This window comes from Macrotis lagotis, chromosome 1, assembly GCF_037893015.1.
Source record: "Macrotis lagotis isolate mMagLag1 chromosome 1, bilby.v1.9.chrom.fasta, whole genome shotgun sequence".
Lineage (NCBI taxonomy): Eukaryota > Metazoa > Chordata > Mammalia > Peramelemorphia > Peramelidae > Macrotis > Macrotis lagotis.
The window spans coordinates 853,561,762-853,586,191 of NC_133658.1; the positions used below are offsets into that span (position 1 = coordinate 853,561,762).

A 24,430-nucleotide genomic window follows, 5' to 3' on the forward strand; every position below is an offset into this window, starting at 1 on the left:
GCCAATTTATTATTCATGATGGGCCAATGATCATGGCTGTGTTTCAGTGTTCTTCCCTATCCCTCTGCTCTCATGGGTTCAATTACATCTCTATGTATGTATGTATGTATGTATTTACCAGGATCAGTGTACTATCCACTGTACCATCTAGCTGCCCCTATCTGTATGCGAATATCTCCCAGATCTAAGGCTTCATTCCCAGTCTCTTCCCTGAACTCCAGTCCCATATCAACTTGACCTTTCATACTAGATATCCCAGAAGCATCTCAAACTCAACATATCCAAAACAGAACTCATTGTCTTCCTTCCACAAACCCATCTGTCTTCTCAACTTCCCTGTAGTGTACACTTGAGGTACCACCATCCTTTCAATCACTCAGGGATTCCAACTCAGTATTACTCCTCACGCTCACTCACCCCCTCTTCATACCCTCTCTTCTCCACACTCACAGCCACTCTCTTAAGATCAGACCTTCAACATTCCTCCCCTAGTCTGATGAAACAGCCTCCAAATAATTCTCTCTGATTCATCCCTCTCTACTCCAATCCATCCTTCACTCAGCAGGCAAAGTATTTTTTTTTTGTATTTGCAAGGCAATGGGGTTAAGTGACTTGCCCAAGTTCACAGAGCTAGGTAATTACTAAGTGTCTGAGGCTGGATTTGAACTCAGGTTGTCCTGACTCCAGGGCGGGTGCTCTATACATTGTGCTACCTAGCTGCTCCCCAAAGTAATTTTTTTTAAAGCCCAAGTCTGTTAAAACATGTCTGGACCCCAAATTAACAAACTCTGCTGTCTCCTATTGCTTCAAGGTTGAAATATAAACCTCTCTATTTATCACTCAGTGGACAGAGTGCTAGACCTGGAGTTCAAAAAGACCTGAGTTCAAATCCAACCTCCAACACTTACTAGTTATGTGACCCTGGGCAAGTCACTCAATCCTGTTTGCCTCAATTTCTTTCTCTACAAAATGAGACAGAGAAGAAAATAGCAAACCACTCCAGAATCTTTGACAAGAAAACCTCAAATAGGGTCAGGAAGAATCAGATAATGCTCCAACAATAAAAGTTTCTGATAATCTCTTTCCATCTTTCAAGTCTTACTCTTTACTCCTTTATCTTCCTCACACTCTAAGAGAGCTGCTAAGGTCTCCCTTCTCAAAATTACAAAATTATATGTATATATATATATATATATATATATATTTAATATATTCTGAATGTTTGTATATATATATTTTAATGTATTATGAATATATGACTTTTCCATTATGATATAAGCTCCTTGAAGGCAAACTGTTTACTTTTATCCTTTTATCTGGTACATTGTGAGGCTTACAAAGTGTTGTTGATACATTGCAGTCTACTCTATCAGGGATGAAGATTGGAGGGAGGAGAAGAGAGATGGTGGGCTGTGAGCCCTTCAGATCGCTATGGAAGACTTGGCTGGGAGAGGGTAATTGCTTCTGTTCTCCCAGTTCCCCTTCTCTATCCACTTTTCTCAGTCTCCCACATGTTGCCCTTCCCCAAGGACTTACCTGAGGTCCTGCAAAGCCAGGGCCCTATGACCAAAAAAAAGAGAGAAAGACTGGGAACCCCTTCCAACCTCCTTGGTGCCCTCCCGCCTCCCAGAACTCCCTCCCTTCAGAGTCCCCTCTTTGAGAGTCCTCTCCCTTAGAACCACCTCCTCCTTAAGGACTCTCTCTCCCCAGAGTTCCTCCCTAGAGGTCCTTAAAAGGTAGGATGACAAATTCAGGCAACTAAAATACTCACTGGTAGACCTGGGGGGCCAGGGAGGCCAGGCTGACCCTAAAAAATAGAGGTATAGAATATTAGTGGCAAAAGGAATCTGAGACGATGTGCATCCTTAGAGCAGACAGCTACCCCACACCCCAAGACCCACCCAAGCTTCACACATGCCCACACCTCTCTGGACCCCAAATCTTGTGCCCCCTCCCCAGTTTCATAACCCCCTCCTAATCCTGAGCAGGTAGACATTGTTTTGCCTAGCCAAAAGAGAACCAATGACTTCATCTTCCATCTTTGGCATCCCCCAGTGCCTGCTCACCTTGACTCCAGGGGTCCCCTGAGGGCCTGGCTCTCCCTTAGCTCCTGTTAAACCCTAGGGGAAAAAGGCAAATGGTCAGTATTTAATAAGGGCCACACTCAGATCCACACTCTGGGTTTCCTATTTCATGGTGACCCTTTCTTATAAGAAAGGGAAGAAATCTAAGAGGGTATCTAACATTTTGAAGACAGTTGGCCAAGATATAGATAGATAGATAGATGACAGATTGCTAACTAGTAATAGATACACATATTTTATTTTATACACACAGATACACACACACACACACACACACACACATACACACACACAAAAACACTTCATCTCATTTAAGCTTTACAACAACCCTGTGAGGGAGGGCAGGAGTTAATTTCCATTTAACAGGTGAGAAGACGGAGGCTCTCAGAGATGATTTACTTTGCTTGAGGCCTCACAATCAGTTGGTGTCGATGGAGGGATTTGAATTGAATTAGCAAAGTGAAGGTACATAGTAGATGTTTAATAAATGATCACTGACTCTGCTTGGGTTATAGCAGTCTCTCCACTGTGCCAATCCCCTCTAGAGAGTAAACTCTGTATGTCTAATTAGGCTGGATATGTGCCACGGGGGATAGATGAGGAGCCATCCTGCTCTTTTTTAAAGCATGGTTATTGTTTAACAGTCTTCAGTGCTTTGGATTAGTCACTTTTTAGCCTCTACAATTTGGTATTTGTTGAGTTCTGACATTGTTTATTCCTGTGTTACCCACTGCTTGAGATTATTTTTTTATTTTATTTTAGCTATTGCTTTGGGTTTGTTGCTGTTCAGTTAGGCGCAACTCCTCTTGACCCCACGGGCCATAGCACACCAATACTGTCCATGGAGTTTTCTGGACAAAGACACTGGGATGGTTGGCCATTTTCTTCTTGTGGATTAAGGCAAGCCCAGGATCATTCAGCTAGTAAGTGTTTGAGGCTGGATTTGAACTTTCTGTCTCCATTGAGTCACCTAACTGCCATTGGTTTGGGTTTCCCTGTCTTAATTGGCTTGATGTAGTGGAGTTTCAGGACCTAGGTTCAAGTCCTGTTTCTGTCAAGTCTCTAAACCTCTCTGGGCCTAACAAAATAAGAAGGAGATGACCACTTGGGTTCCTTCCAGTTCATTATGAGACTATAGGCTGTTCTATTTAGCACGATGGATAGAGTTCTGGATCTGGAGTCTGGAAGACCTGAGTTCAAGTCTTTAACTTTTCTCTGTCTTAATTTCTTCTTCTATAATAATGGAATCTACTTCCCAGGATTGTTGGAAGACTCAGAGGACATAATGTTTATGAAGTACTTCACAAACCTTAAGAAGATATTTAAGTAAATGCTGGCTATTTTGAAACTAGGACTTGATTGGTGAAAATAAAGAATCTCATGAAGTAGTCTTGCTATTTGAAGTTAAGATTTTCCTGCCTAGGAGAAGTATGCAGCTTGGGATTCAATAAGGAGTGGACTCCCCAGGATTCACACTAATAGGGAGGGAATCTCTTTGTCCAGGAGGTGTAGCTCCTTTCCTGTTCCCTCCTCTCTACGCCTCTCCCATGACATTCTTTGTTCTAAGGCTCCTCTCAGCTCTGAAGTTCTCTTTTCTGGGGTGTCTCCCACCCCTGCCATCCTAGGTCCTAAAGCTTCTCTCATCTCTGACATTCTGTGTTCTAAGAAACCTTGCAGCTCAAAAGCTGAGATTTGGAGATAATGGATTTGGAAATGTCTTAGCACTGTGCAGAAATGTAAGGAACTATTATTTTTATTAATAAATTGAGACATACTAATGTGTGCATTAAAAATGATAGAGTCTTCAACGACTTGCATGGAAATTGCTTGTGGGATATTTTTAATCTCTAAATTCCTCCCTCCCTCCCACGGCCCACCTTCTTGCCCCAGAATAGTCTCCCAATGTTCTCCCTCACTGTTAATCAGCATGTGCTGGAACATCTGCCAGCACCCACAGTATTGGACTGAAGGCAGTGCTCTCTCCATCACCACCCCCCCCCCTTAAATTGTAGCCTAGATTGCCATTGTAGCCTCTCAGACTGGCAAGGGACCATAGCATTTTCACCCACCCTGACAAGTGGTCAGTCATCCAGTTTCTACTTGTGATGGGGGGGTAACTTTCTTCTAGGCCATCCATTCTACTTATGGACGACTCTAATTGTAAGGAAATTTTTCCTGATGTTGAGATTATATTGGTCTCTCTATGATTTCTACCCATAGCTCAGGTTCTCCTCTAAGTAGTGCAAAGGAGATGCCTTTTTAAAGACCTGAAGATGATTATTATGGATGACTTCCCCTTTCCCCCACAACTCTATTCTCTTCCCCAGGCTACACAATCCCAACTTCAACTCATCCTTGCATAGTGTGGTCTACAATCCTTACACCATTTTGGTGGTTCTCTTCTAGGGTTGCTCCTGTTTGACAACATCCCTTCTAAAAAGTGGAGTCAGAATGAACGACTGTATACCAGGAGTGGTCTGCCTCAGGCAGAAGGTCACACAGGTATCTCTCTAGTCCTGACTTCTATAGTTCTCCTAATGTGGCCTAAGGTCTTTGGGCTGCTGTATTGTACTGCCAACTCAGCTGCTACTGACTTGACTGGCTGAATAAGTCCTAGTGGAACCTAGTGGAAGGTTCCTAGTGGAACCACCAAACCTAAAACTCAGCAGGAGATATCTTTTGGATTATCTACACTACTGATTCTCATTTCACCCCAAAATGAGACATGACTACATAGGAGGAGTCAGGGCCCACAGTCCAGGTCCCACTTGCCCACTTGGAGAAAACACACCAAGAGGCAGAGATTTGGAAGACTTGTCTGACTGTCCAGTTCCTACTCCAAACACTGAAGTTTTTCTTGTCAGTACTCACATCAATCCCTGGTTTCCCATCTGGCCCATTTGGTCCCGGTTTCCCTGGGTCACCTTTTTGTCCCTAGTGAACAGACAAAGAAAGAAAAAATGGATTCTGGATATTGTAGGAAGCAAACACCTGGAAACTCCAAGGTCTGAGGTGTCAGGGAAGAATGTACTTACTGGGAATCCAGGTTTTCCAGGGGGTCCCTTGTCACCCTACAAGATAAACACATATGAAATTTCCTGGGTGGGCACCTGGGGGTAACTTGACCTGTTTGTGAAACTAGCATTGAGTGAACCCCAGATGCTTTACAGAGCTAAGGAAGAAGCATATTTTTGAATGTGAATCTTGGTTCTGGCCCTTTTTATCTGGGTGGCTGTGGGCCTCAATTGTCTCATGTATGTAAACTGAAGAGAGTGGGTTAGACCAGATTAACATTTAAGGTATCTTTCAACTCTTAATTTATGATTCTATGAGACAGATCTATCATTCAAATATATTCCAATATCATTCAATATCCAGTATCATTCCATTTTACTATATTCAATATCTATTATTATCAAACAACGCCCCCCCCCCCAGGACCTATCCTCCCAATTACAATGTCTACCTGGGTGGAACCAGAGTAATCACAAAAGAATTGGGTTTTGGCTATGTTTAATACCTATGCTGTTCTGATGTAAGAAGATGATGGATTTGGAAATGAGTTATTCAGGTAGCTTGGTAGCTCTCAAGATGGAGAGAGGAACCTGGGACTTTGAGAGAAAACTGAGTTCTGACAAGAAGTTGAGGTCACTAAGAGGTTGAGAGGCTTCTCTTTTGGATAATTTAATCCAATAAACATGACTACTACACATCACACTGGAGTAGGCACTGGGGATACATGGACCAAAAAGAGGAGGAAAAAAACTTGAATCAGTCTATTCTCAATGACCTTACATCATTGGACATCTGTACTGAGCTGTGTCCTGGGGAAAAGTGAAATCTTTTCAGGGAAAATCTGTGACAGAATCCTGGGAAACTGTTTTATCTTTCAGGTCAGGGAGCTGGTCTCAATACTCTGGGGGTCTAGGATTGGGGGGGGGAGGAGGAAAAGGGTCAGGGGCGAATTATCTGAGGTTGAGCAGAAAAGACCCAGAGAGATAAAAAGGGTTTCTGATCTATAATAATCATTCCCATTTTGCTTAGAGATTTATAAGCTCTTTGCTCAGAAAAAAATAGCTCCTGCAATAATTATTAGCTCCATTTTTTAGGGAAGAAAACTGAGGCTCAGAGAGATGGAGGAGCTTCCTTGCAATCATACAACTCCAGGTCAGCATTTCCACCACTCTCGAGTTCCAGGTTCTTTCTTCTCTCCCAGACCTTCCTAGATCCCAGAAGCCACGAAGACTCTGCCTTCTTCCCAGCCTCCTGGAGGGAGCCAGCTCCTGAATGGGCTTGTGTCCTGCATCCAACTCTATAAATAACTCCCATAACCATTCCCACCAACAGCAACCACAGTGGGAGGGGTGGGAGCGGGGAATGTCTGGGAGCCAGGCCATTTCCCTCTCAGTCAACTGGGGACCATGGAAGCAAGACTGCTCTGTCTTGAACTGAGAGAGGAGTGGGTAGCTTCTTGTCAGCCCCAGAACTGATCCTCTAGCCCCATAGTATGTTGCTGAATACAAGGTCCTCCTGTGGAGGCCAAGGAAGGAGGGTACGTGGCATTCCAGAAGTGACTTTATTGGAAAGGTGGCGTGTGGGGAGGGCATTTGTGAGTTACTCCCCCTTCCTTCCTTCCTCTGCTCCCCCCACCTTAACTGGACACTAGAGCTTTGATGAAATCGTAGAGGGTTGTGGTCCAGCCTGACGCCCTCTTCTGGTGGGCTAACCCCCCCCTTCCATAATCCCCAGGGTCCCCCCAGACAAAGTGCCTCTTTGTCCATCTGCCCCGCCTCCTTGCTGCCCCCTCCTCCTTCAACTCCAGCTCCTGCCCAGTCCCAGGTCTCTACTCACATCAAGGCCATCTGAGCCTGGCACTCCCGGAGGGCCTGGGGGACCAGGGGGCCCCGGTTCTCCTGGCGGACCTCTCTGAAAACAAGCACATATGAAAACTAGTCAACTAACAGTCCGGGAAGGGCAGAGGAAGAGTGAGAGGAGCCTTGAGCCCAAGTCAAGCCAGCTCCCACTGTAAACACCTCAGAAGAGAGGGGATCTGGGCAGTCTGCAAGGATTCCTTCCCAGCCCTTGCTTGGGACTTTGGGGCTGAACAACCCTTGTCAGGTAGGTTATAGTGGGGATTCCTTGAAAGCCTCTGAGGTCCCATCCAACTCTCAGGATCTTTAGCCCAGTGTTTCTGGGTGCCTTTCAAAGTCTTGTATATAGGGGGATGCCAGTAAGAAGGTTAAGATGAATGGATCAAAGAGTGACATGGAAACAAAAGACTGAGGAAGGTTGCAAAGATGAAAATCAACAGGATGATTAGGATGAGTCACAGGAGAGAGATGGTAAGATAAAAAGAGGCTAGCTTAGGATGGACTAGAATCACCAAACATCAGTCCTATAAGGATATCATTCAGTTGAGAGGGATTGAACTTGATGATTCCTCCAGACCTTTCCAGCTCTACCCCATTGTCCATACAAATGACAATGCCGATGGTTCAGGGTCACAAAGGCTGAAGGAGCAAGATCTAAGGTCCGGAGGTCCTGATTTCCAGCCTAGAGTTCTCTGAACCTCCCAGAAGGGACAGGCAAATCATAGAATCACAGACTATCTGAGCTGGAAAGGATTAGGGGGACTATCTAATTCAATCTCCTGATGTTATAGAAGAGGAAACTGAGTCTGACAAGTAAACATCTTGTTAGCAAAGAGTAGAGTTGAACCAAGCTCCAAGTTCAGTCTTTTTTTTCACTCTATTAGGTTGAGGGAAGCCTAGAAGGTCCATCCCAGAGAGGTCTCCCAAATAGGTCTGGATAATTTGCTTTTCTTTTCCCTCTCTTCTGAACCCTCTCTTCCAACAACTTTAGAGTTGTCATTTGTGGCTGTTGTAACCTTAACTTGCTCCCCACAAATAACCACGCAAGATGGACCTTGCCCCCTGGCACCATGTGTCTTCCTAAGGACAGACAGACAGACAGACACACACACACACACACACACACACACACACACACACACACACAGAGAAGTCCAAAGGGCCAGAGTGGATAAAAGGACTCTACTATCCATAACTGATTTGTAATTCCAGAATTCCCCATCTTTCCGCACACCTAACATGCTCTGCTCAGCTTGGGCTTGAAATCCTAGGCTTCCATAGTCTGGAAAAGTAAAAAAAAAACCCATCCCCTTGCTTCCAGGAGGCAATGTAAAAACAACCAACCTGGACATGGAGCTAGAAGACCCAGGTTTAGCTCAATCCAGTACCTGCCATTGACTTTCTATGTGATGTCTCTTTCTCTCTCTGGGCTGCAATGTCCCTCTCTATACAATGAAGACTGTGCACTGGATGACGTCTACGTTCTCTTCCTTTTCTAACTATTAAGTCCCATCCTGAGAGGTCATGTAATAGAATGATTAGAAAGCCAGACTTGGAATCAAGAAGACCTAAATTAGAGTCTCGTCTCTGAGGTATACTGATCCTAGGCAAGCTATCAGTGACTTGTGGATCTTCGTTGGTGAAAGGACTTCCCACACCGGGAATTCATTATACTGATGACATCACAGTTCTGGGTCACCAAAAAGAAGCCCCTTCCAGCTGTCTAATCTTTCCCATGTTACTCCACACACATCTCAGGCAAAGTTTTCAAAGCACTTTCCTCACAACTGCTCTGTGAGGTGAGGATAGGTCATTTTAGCTCCAGTTTTCTGATGGAAAAATTAAGGTTCAAAAAGAAGTGACAATTATGCTTGTTAAGCTCCCCACATTCCAGTCATCCTAAAAACCCCGAGATTGAAATTGGCTGTGACTTCTAAACCGGAGCCTCCAGACTCTAGGAGAGAAGAAGGGAGGGTTCCGGAGCAATCCATGAATGGGGGCTATTGTCCTGGCTGTCCCAGCTCTGCCCAGACACCTTTCTTCCAACCACTACACTGTTTGATTCTGGGGGCCCCAGATCTGGGACTCTTTTCCTGGACAAGCATTCCCCCACCCAGGATTGGGCTTGAATTGTGTGTGTTATATCAAGAAATGGGGATACCTTCACCTTTACCCCCAATCCCCAGCTATGAACTATGAGGCTCTTACTCCAATGAGGTTGTCTGTTCAACTGTGAAACATTTGTGGGTTCTCCATATGCCCCACACCTTCCTAACCATATAGTAGCCCCAATTCTGACTGAGAGTTTCTTGGGGGTAGAGAGAATTCGAATCTGAAACCCATAAGAAAGGGAACAAAGGAAACCCTTTTACTCACAGGTAGAAGGGAGCACCTCATAGCCACAAGATTTGATCTCATCCCAAGGAGAAGAATTTCATATTTTCAGTTCAGCTCTAAACCTAGTCCTGGGGTGCTCCAGGAGGAATGGGGAGGGCCCTAAGGACCCAATGTGGGGAGGATCTTTAAAGGAGAGAATCCCCCTCTTTCTTCCAACTTGCAGCCTGCCCTCCCCAAGCCTCAGGACAGGACTGCAGAGATGATGTGTACAAAAAGACCTTCAGAACAGGGCTCCCCAGGTTGAGGATCCCCCCCACCTTCAAAGTACCCGAAAGCTGAGGGGACACTTACAATCTGAGCCAGGGAGAGGCTGAGCACCTGGAAGAGGACAAACAATCGGAGGCTCCAGACCATCCCAGCCATGGTGGGGGGCTTCGGGTTACCCAAAGCGTTCCAGTCCTGTGTTGCCCTTTACTAAGGGGGCGAAGGCAGTGGTGCTCCGATGGGCTGGGGGAAAGAGGCTCACTCACTCCCCTGAACCAGCCCAGGAGGCGGGGCTGGATCCATGAACTTGGAGCAGGAGGGGATTGGCTGAGGTGGGCTCAGTGTCACCTGAGAAGACCTGGATGAAGGGGCTGCTTGTCTGACTGGCAGGGTGGAGTCTTCCTCTATAGGAGCCTAGAAAGCTGGAGAAGGAAGACAACCTCAGATGGAAGGAAACTAGGCTAAGATTAGCCCTAGTTACTTGCTATACAAGTGACAATAAAACAGAAAGAGCTCCTGGTGCCAACCTGGGAGATCCTGCATTTGAATTCCAACTCAAACGGCATAACCGAATGACCTTGGGCAAGTCACTTATTTAATTTCTTAGAACTTCAGTGTTCTGGGTAAGTCACTTAGTCAGTCAATCAATAGATATTTTAAATGCTTACTATTGCTAAACACCAGTGATACAAAGGAAGACAAAAACAGAATCTCAGTGGGAAAGGCAGCAGGGAAAAATTGTATAGACAAGATATATAAAGTAAATGGGAGGTAATCTCAGAGGGAAGAAGTTGGGAAAACCATGAAAAACCTGTTGAAGAAGGTAGGATTTGAGTTGTCTTGAAAGAGGCCAGGGAAGACAGTTATTGGAGACAAGGAGAACATTGCAAGAACATTCCAATATGGGGAATTCTTGAATCAGGAAATAAAGAGTCCTACGTGAAGAATAAGGCCAGTAGTGTTAGACTATAGAGGACTCAGAAGCTGTTCAAGTGTAAAACTTAAAAGAAAAGAGGGAACCTTGTTGTGAATGGCTTAAAAAGTCAGAGCATTTTATATTTGGAGGTAATAGGGAACCATTGGGGTTTATTGAGGGGAGGAGGTACCGTGGCTTTAGGAAGATCAATTTGACAGCTGAAGGGAGGTTGGATTGGGGTAGAGAGACTTGAAATAGGGAGACCAACCAAAAAACAATTATAATGATCCAGAAATGAAGTACTAGGTTGATAGCAATTCCAGGGGAGAGATTTTTGGAAGCTAGAAACAGCAGAGCCTGACAATTGTCACATATGGGGGGTAGGAGGGTATATGAGAATGTGAAGTGGTGGATGACAATGAGGTTTTGGAATAGTGGTGCCCTTTGAGAGTAGTTAAGAAGAAAAGAAGACTTGATTGGGAAAAGGGATAGAATCATTTGTAAAATCAGGAGACTGGATTTTAGGACTTCTGAGCTCCTTTCCAACTCCATTATCAATGGTCTGTTGACCTAAATTGGGAGAGCAGGCCAGACTGAGGGGTCTGAAAGTCTAGTTTTTTCCTGTTACCTAAACTTGCTGGATAAACTTGGGCTTCTCTCAACCTCAGTTTCCCAACATTGTAAAATAAGATAATCAAATCAGAAGATTTCTTAGTTCCTTCCTCCCACAACCAGAATTGTAGACTGATTGTTTGACTGGGGGTGGGGGCTGGGAGGGGGTTACTACCTGCTCTGAGGTGATGGATTGATGCAGCCTTAATTGCTGTGGGTTTTGGAGGCAGAATGGGCAGAGGGATAGTTGTTTGACTTTGGCTACTGTTCATCCATAGCTGGACCTGAAACCTATCCACCACCTCCACAGCCCCAGACCAGGGCTATCTGAGGTTTCAAAGTAAAGCAGGCAAGGAGTTAGGAGAGTAATTCCTGAGGAAGAGTTCAGGAAGAGTTCTGTCTTATAGAAGCCTGAGATGATAGTAGGTGGTGCAGTAGATAGAATCAGTAAAACCTGAGTTCAAATTCTACATTTGACTCATACTAGCAATAGGCAAGTCATTTTACCTTTCTCTCAGTCTCAGTTTTCTCATTCATAAAATGGGAATAAAAATAGTCTAACCTCCCAGAATTATGAGGATCAAAATGAGAATGCAAGAGTAAAATATTTTGCAAATGTTAGAGCACTATATAAATGTTAGCTATTATTATTAAGTATTTTGAGAATAGGGACAAGCTTCACTTGTATTTGTATCTCCTGTGCCTATCAAGGACTCGACATATAGTAGGCACTTAATAACTGCTTGTGGATATTCATTAACCAGAATTAGGCAGGAGAATAATTTACACAATAACTGAGATAATATAACTGAAAGTAGCATTGGAAGATGGTAGAACTATGCAGTGACTAATTTGGATTCTTCCGTGCCTTGGCTTTAAAACACGGGTTTCCTTCTCTCAGCAGAGAGGTGGTGGTCCACAGGGGTGAAATGAGGTTTATGTTGTCAGATACAGCCACTGTATTGTTTTATTTTGCTTAAATATACTTCCTTCTTATAAAAGATAGCTCTTTTTGAGTGGGTTATTATTGGGAAGAGATAGTGATGTAGACATAAAGCATCAACAAAATGTTGTACAACAGAAAGAACAATAGAATTGGGAATCAGAGAACCTGGGTTCAAATCCCAGTTGTCATTTACACAATTGTCTTCATTGGATTCTACTTTCTGGAGCTCAGTTTCCTTATCTGTAAAATCAGGAGGCTAAATTGTATGACTTTCCAGTTCCTTCGGTTCTTGAGCTACGCATTGTAAACACTAGGGAGCACTAGTGAGTAAAACACGCTGAGCTGTCAATCCTCCTTTGAGCCAGAGACCAGTCTGAGAATACCTAGAAATTCTATTCTTCCCTTCTTTTGCAAAGGTGGAACTTCCTTACCGACTCATACCCTCTCCCTTCTAGGAGGCATGGCTTTCTTTTCAAACTCAGGACCCTAGCTCAGAATGCTTATTTCTTTGTTTCTTTGTTTTCTTTTTTAGATGTCTGCTCCCTACTAGTCCGCCAGTATCAATTTTTTTTTTGCCAGATGTGCAAAATACAACACTGATTTTCTCACTTCCCCACCGCCATCCCCATATTGTAAAACGTGGCTTAAACTCCAAGCCCAACTCATTTGACAAAATGTCTCTTCTGCCAAAGAACTCTCTTGTTCTCATCTACAAAACTTAAAAACAAAAGTTTCCTCAGAACGACAATTCTACTCTCTTGTTCTTGGGAATTTTGAACTGGGGAAGAATTTTCCTCCTGGCATTGTAATATTATTCTTTTCAAGGGGCAACATAACATATATTCTCTCTTGTTTCCAAAAGGATTATAACTTAAAAGAAATCACTCTTCCTACTTCATTTTGAAACACTAGATTATGAAATTCATCACATCAATTTTTTTGGGGGGAGTGATTTATAAAATTTATTGACATATTTTTTATTTATAATCTGGTCCTTTTCAAATTCATACCCACCCTTTTACCATTGGGAAGTTCCCTTTAACACAAAGATATATGCATCCATCCATATATACATATACATATTTCATAAATAAACAGTTCAACAAAACCTGTCAAAATAATTGCATCTGGAAGAATGTACAATTTTTTGCCTCTGTATACTACAATTTCTCTACCAAATGGTGGGAACTATATTTGAGTATTTATTTTCTAGACTAGGGCTAGGATTTTTCAATAGAATATTCAATATTTATTTAAAATGAACATAGATAATTTGGATTTGGATTTTATCACATTTACCCAATTAAGAAACAATTAAGAGATAAAATAAACATTTAGAACTGTTTCTGACCATAATAGAGTAAATATTGCCCCAAGAAAGAATTTTTGTCTATCCCTGATTTTTGTAGTTTGTTGTTGACCTTTGTACTCCCTAAGGTCATTTTTTTCCTTTTACTTGAAATCTCCTCCCTGAGTCCATGCCTTCCTACTTTTCTAGGTGTCAGTTCCCCCAAAGAACTCTAATTCCTCTTCTCCTGGGATAGGATACCTTGTCTTTCAAAACACCAAATCCCTGCAAAGCACATCTATGTTTAGAAATTCAAACCTATATTCTATTCTTTTTATAAAAAAATTTTACATGTAAAGACAATTTTTAGCAAGTTTTTAAAAATTTTGCATTCCAAATTTTTCCCCTCCTGGTACAATCATGTAAAACATCTCCATAATAATCATATTGTGAAAGAAGAAATGGGCCAAAATAAAAAGAACACAGCAAAGTAAAGAGTGTAAAAATAGCATGCTTAGATCTGCATTCAGACTTCTTCAATTCTTTCTCTGGATACAGAGAGCATTTTTTCATCATGAACCTTTGGAATTGTCTTGGATCATTGTATTACTGAGAATAGCTAAATCATTCACAACTGGTCATCACATGGTGTTGTTGGTTCTGGAGTCAATAGAATATAGATTATCTCTCTTTCCCATAGTACTTCCCCATTGTACTATGTACAATGATCTCCTGATTATGCTCATTTCACTTTCTATCAGTTCATGTCTTTCCAAGTTTTTACTACTTATAATTTCTTATAGCACAATAATATTCCATTACAATCATATACCATAAATTGTTAGCTATTCTCCAGTTTATAAGCATTTCCTCAATTTCCAATTTTTTGCCACCACAAAAAGAGCTGCTATAAATATTTTTGTACAAGTGGGTCCTTCTCTTACCTACCCTTTAATTTATTTGGAATACAGATCTAAGATTGGTATCGCTGGATTAAAGAGTATGCAAAATTTGATTGCCATTTGAGCAGAGTTCCAAATTACTCTCCAGCATAGTTAGATCAATTCACAACTCCAATAGCAGTGCACAAGTGTCCCAATTCTCCGACATCCTCTCCAATATTTATTATTTTTCTTTTTTGTCATATTGGCCAATTTGAGAGGTGTGAGGTAGTACCTCAGAGTTGTTTTAATATAATTTTCTCTAATTAATAGTGATTTAGTGCATTTTTTCATATGACTATAGGTAGCTTTGGTTTCTTTTTCTGAAAACTGCCTATTCATAGTCTTTGATCATTTATCATTTGGGGAGTACCTTACATTCTTATAAATTTGACCCAGTTCTCTATATATTTTAGAAATTTGGGGGGCCTTTATCAGAGACAATTGCTATAAAAATTGTTTCCCAATTTTCTGCTTTCCTTCTAATCTTGGTTGCATTGGTTTTGTTTGTGTGAAAACTTTTTAATTTAATATAATCAAAATTATTCATTTTTTATCTTGTAATGCTCTCTATTGCTTGTCTGGTGATTAATTCTTCCCTTGATATTTTGTTCTAAGGACCTTCCCAGTCCAGACATTTTGTGAATCTATGATTCTATTAATGGAAGTTGAACAAAGTGAAAAACAAGTCAAATTCCTGCCACATAATATCTCTCAAGGAAAGAGTACAGGATGTGATACTGGGACCAATCTTATCCCTTCCATCTTGGTTGCCATTGTGAGATATTCATAGAACCCAGAATCTACCACCTCCTTCTTTTGCCATTCTGCTAATATGCTACCAAATTTCATTTCAGAACTGTTTGATGCCAGGTTTTCGAGGCAGGATTTCAATCCAAAAGCAGTTTTGTTATCAGGGAAAAGAAAATTGGTTCTGGAGTCAATAGAATATAGATTATCTCTCTTTCCCATAGGATATTCATCAACCATACTCCTAGCACTGAAATAAGACTTCTTTTTCCCCCCTTGTTCTCATCTACAAAACTTAAAAACAAAAGTTTCTTCAAAGAGACAATTCTACTCCCCTCCACCATTTTCTCATAAACTTTCTTTTTCCTTTTTCATTTTATTGCTAACCTTTGACTTGATTAAGATTCATCATATAGGCTTCTGTATCTTCCCCCTCCCTTCTCTCCTTTCAATTCACCTATAGGCAGGATGTTGTGAGGTTTAGTTTATGATGTTTCAGGCCTGTTTCTCCACCAACACTTTTTTCTTTTTTAGTTTTTGCAAGGCAAATGGGGTTTAAGTGGCTTGCCAAAGGCCACATAGCTAGGTAATTATTAAGTGTCTGAGGTTGGATTTGAACTCAGATACTCCTGACTCCAGGGCCGGTGATCTATCCACTGTGCCACCTAGCTGGCCCCTCAACCACCTAGCCACGCCCTCCACCATCACTTCTAGTTGCCTTCTTTCATCCTTGTCTCTTTGTATACTTTTAGAAAAAATATCTGATGTACTTTTGTTATTTTATTGTTCTCTAGGAACACTGTATTTTTTCCGTTTTTTTAATATAAATATTTTATTTGTTTTCCAATTATATACAATAGTAGTTTCTACCAATTATTTTTTGCAAGGTTTTGAGTTGTACGATTTTTCAATTTTTCCCTCTCCCTCCCTCCCCCAACAGAAGGCAATTTAATAGACTTTACATTTGTTTCCATGATATGCACATATCAAAATTGAATGTGATGAAAGAGAAAAATGTATCCTTAAGGAAGAAAAAACATTAGAGATCGCAAAATTGGTTAATACATAAGATAACTTTTTTAAAAATTGAAGATAATAAACTTTGGTCTTTGTTTAAACTCCATAGTTCTTTCTCTGGATACATATGGTCTTTTCCATCACAGCTCCCCTAAAATTGTGGGAACACTATTTGTTGATCTTTCTTGTATTTCTATGTCTGAGATTTCTGAGATGCAAATAATTTGTTCAGGTCTGATTTTCTTTCTAGAAATACTTCAAATACTTTTTTTCTTCTGAATATCCAACTTTTTTCTTTAATAGTAAGAATTGGGTTTGCAGGGTACAACATATTATTGTACATTGGGTTGTAGCTTTAGCTATTTTGCTCTTCCAAATACATTATTCCATTCTTTTTTTCAGTTTCAGATTGGTGCAAAATGTTTGTATGTAATTAGAATTTCCTTTCCTTTATATTTGAAACTTTTTTCCTTGGTCACTTTCAAAACCTTTTTGTCATTGGAATTGTTTAACCACAATGTCTCTTGGGAATTTTCAGCATAAGGTTTTTATCTGGAAATGATCTGGGGGTTCATTTGATTAGCATTTTGTTTCAGTGTTAAAAAAACTTCTGGGCAGGTGGCAGCTAGGTGACAGTGGATAGAGCACTGGCATTGGAGTCAGGACAAACTGAGTTCAAATCTGGTCTCAGACATTTAATAATTGCCTAGCTGTGTGAACTTGGGCAAGTTATTCTTAACTCCATTGCCTTAAAATAAATAAGAAATTAAAAACTTCTAGGCAGGCAGTTTCTTATCTGTGTCATTGCTTCCATTATGATATTCAAGGTTTGTTTATTTGTTTTTTAACTTATTGTGTTCTTCTAAGAGACTTACTTATGATGTGTCTAGACCTATCTTCCAGATCAGTATGTTTGCTTGGTTTGCATGGATATCATGTTTTATTTGAACATTACTGCTTTCTGAGTTTTTTTCTTCCAGTTTGTTTTTAACTTCAGTAGTCTCTCTTTTGTTTCTTTGGTGAGACTTGCTGAAATTGCTATAATTTTAAGTATATTTCTCATCTTGGAGAGATTGCAGAAGTTGTGAAGATCAGAGAAAATGTCTAGTTTTCCTTATTATGGTTATGTGATCAAGAAGTCTCCATAAACATGCAGTTGGAGCTGTGAAAGAACCTTAGAACTCAGAATGTTAAAGTTGGTAGGGACGTTAGAACACAGAATAGCAAATGGGAGGAAATTTAGAGCCTAGAACGTCAGAGTTGGTAAAGATCTTAGAACACAAAATGTCAGAACATAGAATATAGGAGTCAGAAGAGGCTCACAATATAGAAACATTTAGTTGTGTCATTGTATTCTTAGTACCTAGTGAAGGGGATCCCAATTAATGAACCCCTTCCCCAACTTTCAGATCTGCTCTGAATGTCCTTATCAAAACCAGGAAGTCTACCTATGCCTTAATTACTGACTCTGCCAAATGTGTCCCAGCCCTCTGCTGCCTCTGCTTTTGTCTCCTGGTTGCCAGTTATCAGAGTCCACTGCCCCAGCTTTGTTTGAGGCTCTCCTTGCCCTTTTACCTTTTATGTGAGACTTAATTACCTATTATTAGCACCTGGGGTCGTCTTTGATATTCAAAAAGCCTTCTTAACAAGCACATTTATAACTTAATTATGAGTTCTTCCCCTTCTAACTCCCTTGGTGGTGTCAACTTCTAATATCCAGACCCACTTCAAACAGACATAATTATTTATCTGAGATCATTTTTTTCTCTTCTACTCTGCCTATATAAAGGACAATGTGTCAGATCCCTCTTGCTGGGGTGTCACTCTCAGTCCACCACCCTCAAAGTACCTATTAAAATGTTTACTTGCCTAGGAGAGAGTATGTGCCTTTTGAATTCTTTCTCAGACATCCTACACTGAAGCCCAATATTTTGGGGGTACAAGCCAACTGTGTGTTGACTCAACTTTCTTTCCAAGTTAGCTACAAACTGTTCCTGCTTAGAGAATCACTCTAATTTGTTGACATTAACTCTTCTGATAATCATTTTGCTTGGGGGTCGCTACTTTCATTGAATGCAAATATTTAGCTTGGAGAAGATAAGTCTATGCACCACATATTGCCTCTATCACTCTCACATCCTGTCTGTGTCTTCTCTTTATAATCTCATAGTCTATTAGATACCCATGTTTGCTTTGAGAATACATCCAGGAAGTTTTGTTGAGTTTAGGTAAACAGAAGACAATGTTTGTGATGAGAAGGTCATGAGATGCATGTAGTAGGTGACCATTGCTGTTGTAGTTTCCAACTTCATTCCCTGCCATGTCTGGTAATCTGAACCTTCTCTAGGATTAAAGTCATCCAGAATTACAAACTTGTCCTCTTTTGGCACATTGATGATAAGGGTCTCCAGATCTTCATAAATTTGTCTTTGACTTCATCAGGGTTCAATAAGGTAGGAGAACAGGCACTGATGATGGTGGCATGATGTTTTCCTTCAACGAGCAATCTCTTTATCATAAGCCTGTTGTTTACTCCTTTTTGGTAGGCATTCAAGCTTGTGGACTAGGTAAGTGCTGAGGAAAGACTACTACCTTTTCTATAAGGGCTGCTGAGTCTTTTTCAAGGCTGATTTTGACCTTTGGTGTCCATCACTACCCTGGAACTCCTAAGGAAATATCCATTAAAGCTTATGGTACATGAATGTAAAGGGATATTTTTTTTGTATCATAATAAATGATGAAAAGATCTTTCTTTGTCTTCTCAGCAAGTACCCCAGTGCCTGTACATAGTAGGCTCTTAAATAATTATGACCAGTGAGCAAAGTAATCAGAATTTAAAAAGATTTATATTTTAACAATATGATAGAGATAACTTTGAAATGCTTAGGAATTCTGATCAGTGCAGACACCAGCAAGCACTCTATCTACCTCCTGATAGACAAGATTATTTCAAAATTCAAAAAGGGTTTTATTATTTTAAAAACTGTCAATGCTAGAATTTTTTTTAATAGTTAATCAAAAAGAGGTTTATTTAGATTTAACTTAGTAAGGATATATTTGTAGTACTTAGCCAGGACAGACAAAAACATCCTCATCTCCAAATGGAAATTCATCTTGATAAGAAGCAAGATGTAGTTACATTGGGCATCCATCAAATCTGAAGGGCACTGACGCTGGGTAGTTGGGACCTTTGATGCCAGACCTGAAGTCACCAGGGTGCTGCATCAAGGGATTTGAGCCTCAGCCCATTCCTGGACCCATCAAGTCCTGGCTCTGTCTCCTTATTGAGAAAATCTAGCCTAATCCATATGTGTATGAGGGAAGGGAAACCTGGTAGATGTTGATCCTATCATAGAAGGGAGTATTTACATCAATTAAATAACAGATTCAATGTAAAATTATAGTCCATATTACATTGACTATATTTTCTAAAACAAAATTTGGAGTATATCGAACAAAGAAACTCAGCTTACTTGCCTGTCAAATGAGGGCCTTTCTAGACCTAGATCTATAATCCTGTTATTCATTTTGCAAAGACTAAAAACAAACACATAATTAATTTTTTAAATTGGAAATTAATTGGAAAATATGGGACTTAAGGTCAGTTTATTTGTAATAAAATGTAGTCACAGTTTTCTTTCTAGGACAATTTTCTTTTTTTTCTTTTATTTTCTTTTATTTTTTAAATTTTTATTAAAGATATTATTTGAGTTTTACAATTTTCCCCCACTCTTGCTTCCCTCCCCCCACCCCCACCCCACAGATAGCACTTAGGACAATTTTCTTTACACAAAAAGAAAAAAAAAAGAATCTTGGAGAAGTCCTACCACATAACTGTGTAATTTCTAGGGACTGAATTTTTGAAAACCATTGGCTTACTACCCAGACAATTTGATAATTTTTTTCCACTTAATGTATTTATCTTTATTCTGAACTTAGAAGATTAAAAAGGGCATTTCAGGAGACATATTAAAAAGAAAAAGATTGTCTATGAACATGCAAATTTCTATTATATATATTGCTCGTGATTTAAAAATATACAATAAATTTAATATGTAACTGGCAAAGCTGTTTAACTTGTCTGTCTCTGTCCTATTCTCTTATGCAAATTATTTTGAAAGGTATTTCAATGATCTTTTTTCTTTCTTTTCTTTTTCTATTCTTTTTTTGGAGGACTATTTCCTTTTCATGCTGCCCTTGAGAAAAAAATAAAAAAACCCAATCTTTTGTAACAAATATGCATAGACAAGCAAAACAGATTCCCATTTTCTATCCAAAAATGTATGCCCTTTGCCTCCCTGTCAGAATTCTTCATCACTATCCTTTTGCCCAGACAACTGAAACTAGTTCTGTCAAAAGAGATGCCTGATTAAAGTATTCCAATAGCTTTAAAATTATAAATTATAGGTCAAAACAGATTCCCCTAGGTACGACTTTGAGTGAAGGGAGAAGTCAGAAAGGAGAGTTAATAAAGGGTTATCACTGAGTTTGTTAACATAGGAATTTATTTGCTAAAATTTGGAATAGAGGACTGTATTCACATCTGCCTCTCTTGTTTGGACACTGTAACTTTTGTTACTCTACCACTAGTCTGGCATATACATTTTTTTTTCTTAGGTCTCTTGCAAGGCAAATGGGGTTAAGTGGCTTGCCCAAGGCCACACAGCTAGGTAATTATTAAGTGTCTGAGGCCGAATTTGAACCCAGGCACTCCTGACTCCAGGGCTGGTGCTTTATACACTGCACCACCTAGCCACCCCCTCATTGATTCTTTTTTTTTTTTAAATATTTAATATTTATTCTCATTTTGTACAAATAATGCTTTTTTATACATTAATAAAATATTCTTGTTTAAGAGTAAACAAAATACCCCCTCCCCCCAAAAATAGACTCGCTTGAGTAATAAAGTAAAGGGGAGAGAAAAAAATTAAAATAAAAAAAACAATAGTAATAATTGTAGGTATGGCCAGGTGGCGCAATGGATGGAGCACCAACCCTGGAGCCAGGAGCACCTGAGCCCACATCTAGCCCCATACACCCAACAATCACCCAGCCGTGTGACATGCAAGCCATCCCAACCCCACTGCCCTGCAAAAACCAAAAGAAAAAGAAAAAAAGACCCAAAATAAAATAAAATAGTAATAATAGTAGGGGTGGCTGGGTGACGGACAGAGTATTGGCCCTTGGGCCAGGAGCACCCAGGTCCAAATCTGGCCTCAGACACCCAAAGATCACCCAGCTGTGCGACCCCAGGCAGGCCACCCAGCCCCATTTTCCCTGCAGCCCCCCAAAAAAGTAATAATAATAAAAAATTCTCTTCAGTCTTTGTTCCAACACCAACAACTCTGTCGTGGGGGGGATCACATTCTTTATGACAAGTCCATTGCAAAAGTTACTTCCATATTTTTCCACCATTGCCATTGCTTATTGCAACTCCCTCCTTTCATATTTCTCCACTACCATGTACTATATTTTCTCTCTCCTTTCACTTTGACTCTGCTGCAGGGTATCTGAGCGGCGCAGCAGACATATCCCTGGTCCCCATACCACCCCTTAGGCCCAGCATCCACCTGGCCCCATGGTCCCGGACAGGCCATCCAATCCCAGCCCCTTGCAAGAAGTAAAAAAGAAAATGTGTTATATCTGACCATTCTCCCCCCATGGTCCATCCTCTCCTCCATCACTCACATCCCCCCCCTTCCCCCTGTCACCCCACTCACTCCAGATGTTTATACCCCATTGAGTATATATGCTGTTTCCTCTCCTAGCCACCTCCGACGAGAGCAAAGATTCCCTCATTGCCCCTTGTCTTCCCCCCTTCCATATCATTGCAATAGCTCATTGTAATAAAGCAATGCTAGAATTTTATTTTGCTTGACAAAACTATTATGTGGGTGAATCTAAGTAAGGTTTAGAAATTGGTCTCCATGAGATTCCAGAAGCACCTTGGAGCTTGTATCCCTGTAAGCATTGCTAACAGTTCCAGAGTGCCAGAAACTCTGTGTCATCATAGAGCACAGAGGAGTAAGCCACTCTTGCCTTCCTATCTAATCTCTATTAGGGGTCAGGGTAGAGAAGTGGGGGAACATGCACTGTGTTCACACATACACATATTCAAATGTGCACAAATACATATCCCTTTTCCCATGACCTTAGAGAATTGAGAAGAACTGTGGGAGAAAATTAGAGGGAGACAAACAGTTGAATTTATTTCTTTTTCACTTTTCTGCCTATATAGAGCAAGTGACCTGAGTCTTATTTAGATGGCTGGTGGAGAAGTACCTAGAGGGAGTGTTATATAATTATATTTATAATATAAATACAGCGTGATTTGGGGAAATGAGGGCAACAGAGGTTGGGGGAATCAGAAAAGACTATGTAGAAGGTCATGCTTTATCTAGTCTTGAAAAAAGAAAGGGATATTATGAATAGGATGAGGAGGGAATAAATGAGAGAAGGCAGAGCAAAGGCATGGAGATGGTACATTCTCTCTCATGAAGAGAGAAGGTCAGGGTGACTGAACCATAGCATAGGAAAAGGGAATAAAATGAAGAGATCTGCCGGAGCCAGATTGTGCAGAATTTTAAAAGCCAAAGAGAGAACTTCATATTTGATTCTAGAGGTAGGTGGTTGGTTGGTTGTTGTCCTTCATACTCAAAGAGGATCAAAATGACATCACTATGTTGTGGTCAAGATACAGTGTGTCTGTGACTAATCAGACCAAAAAGCGCTTGGAAGGCTCTGCCACAGGTTGGGCATGAATAGTCCGTGTGTACATTTAGAGTAAAAATGTCTGTAAATTTACATCTCATATTTCTTTTGAGCTACTGAAATTCTGCTTTACTCATAGATGCAGCCATGCTGTGTTGGCAGTCTGCTAGAGCCTCCCATGTCTCAAAATTGATTTCCTAAGTTCTTCAAAGTGACCTTGAAAATGTCCTTTATCGCTTCTTCTGACCTATATACTTGTGTCAGTTTTCTTTAAAAAGTCTTTTAGGTAAATCTAAGTTTGTTATTCTGTTCAAACAATATGATGAACAAGACCATCAGAGTTGCATTCTCTGCAGTAGAGTTTGAATGCTTGGCAGTTGAGCTCAAGAAAGGACTTCAGCGTCTGGTGTCTTACCCTGCCTTATCTGATCTTCAGAATCTTTCCAAGACAATTCAAATCATTTGACTCTGTTTTCTGGCATGACACTGTTATATTCTCCAGGTTTCACAAGCATACAACAATGAGGTCAGCACATCGGCTCTGTAGACCTTTAGTTTGGTAGATAACCTAATACTTCTTTTCTATGTTTTCCTTTAGAGTCTTCTAAATACTGAGCTAGCTCTGGCAATGTGTGCTTTAACCTCATCATCATCTAGGTGGACATCCCTAAAGAGTATACTGCCAAGGTAAGTTAATGATTTATTTATTAATGATTTATTCACAGTCTTCCAATTTCTCTGATCGCTGTAACCAATAATTCCATGTATGGATTTGGTGGTACTGGTTGGTGAAAAATCTGTATTCTTGGTATTAATTGTTAGGTCAAAATCAGTGACTGTTTCCTATCTTTCACTACTGATGACAGTGTCCACATGGATGAGAACACAGGGCCATATAAGTTATCGGTGTGAATGGGGGCAGTCCTGAGAGGAGTCACCAGGGGGGAGCCGTGAGTCAAGAATAGGCTCCTGCACTCTGATGGGCTCTAGGAATGAAGGATAGGGTCAGGACCGATAGGTGGAACCATCACAAGGCAGGAGGGATTTAAGCTTGACATTAGGAACTCAGTGTATGGGCTGATGGAGGGAATAGCTTGCTCCATGGCACCTCCTTCCTCCTGTGGGCTCATGTGCCTTTGGGTGGGGGGATGTAGGCTCTCCTGGTCTCAGTTCTTTTCATCCCTGGGCCCCCAATTCTAGTATGATGGAAACCCTTATGGAAGTAGAGTCCAAAGACCCCTCTGAATCTGAACTCTGCATCGCTATAGAGAGAATTTCTCTCTCTAAATTTCATTTTCTTCTCCTATAAGTGAAATAAAGATTTCCCCAATTCCCTTCCAGCTTCAATCTTCTGAACTCTGGAAAGGTTTCTAGATTTAGAATAATCAAAGGGCCTGGTCTTCAAGCCCTTGCTGTGCTATATACTACCTATGTGACCTTGGTCAATTCACTTCAGCAAGCTGGGATTTAATCCAAAAACTAGGTGGTTAGAGAATCTTGACTGTCCAGATGACATTTAAGGTCTCTTCCTGCTTTAAATCAAAATCAGTGATCTTGTACAAAACCACAAGCAGCCTTTGCAACAGACCTCACTTGACTTTTAAGCCAGTCTTGCCCTTGGTCACTTCATCCCTGCTGCCTATTCATTTCATGAAGTATTGTTTTTTTAATATTTTATTTTTTCTAATTACAT

The 24,430-nt window shown here is 40.7% G+C and overlaps 1 protein-coding gene across 1 annotated transcript in view; it reads right to left on the reverse strand.

Moving 5' to 3' along the window:
- COL9A2 (collagen type IX alpha 2 chain) overlaps positions 1-9,715 on the reverse strand; it is a 28,388-nt gene extending 18,673 nt beyond the window's left edge. The window contains exons 1-7 of the mRNA XM_074191185.1: positions 9,644-9,715; positions 6,936-7,010; positions 5,120-5,155; positions 4,956-5,018; positions 2,067-2,120; positions 1,772-1,807; positions 1,537-1,560 (exon numbers count right to left, since the gene is read on the reverse strand). Coding sequence (XP_074047286.1) covers positions 1,537-1,560; positions 1,772-1,807; positions 2,067-2,120; positions 4,956-5,018; positions 5,120-5,155; positions 6,936-7,010; positions 9,644-9,715 — 360 coding nt within the window. The remainder of the gene's footprint in view (positions 1-1,536; positions 1,561-1,771; positions 1,808-2,066; positions 2,121-4,955; positions 5,019-5,119; positions 5,156-6,935; positions 7,011-9,643) is intronic.
- Positions 9,716-24,430: the final 14,715 nt, after the last annotated feature.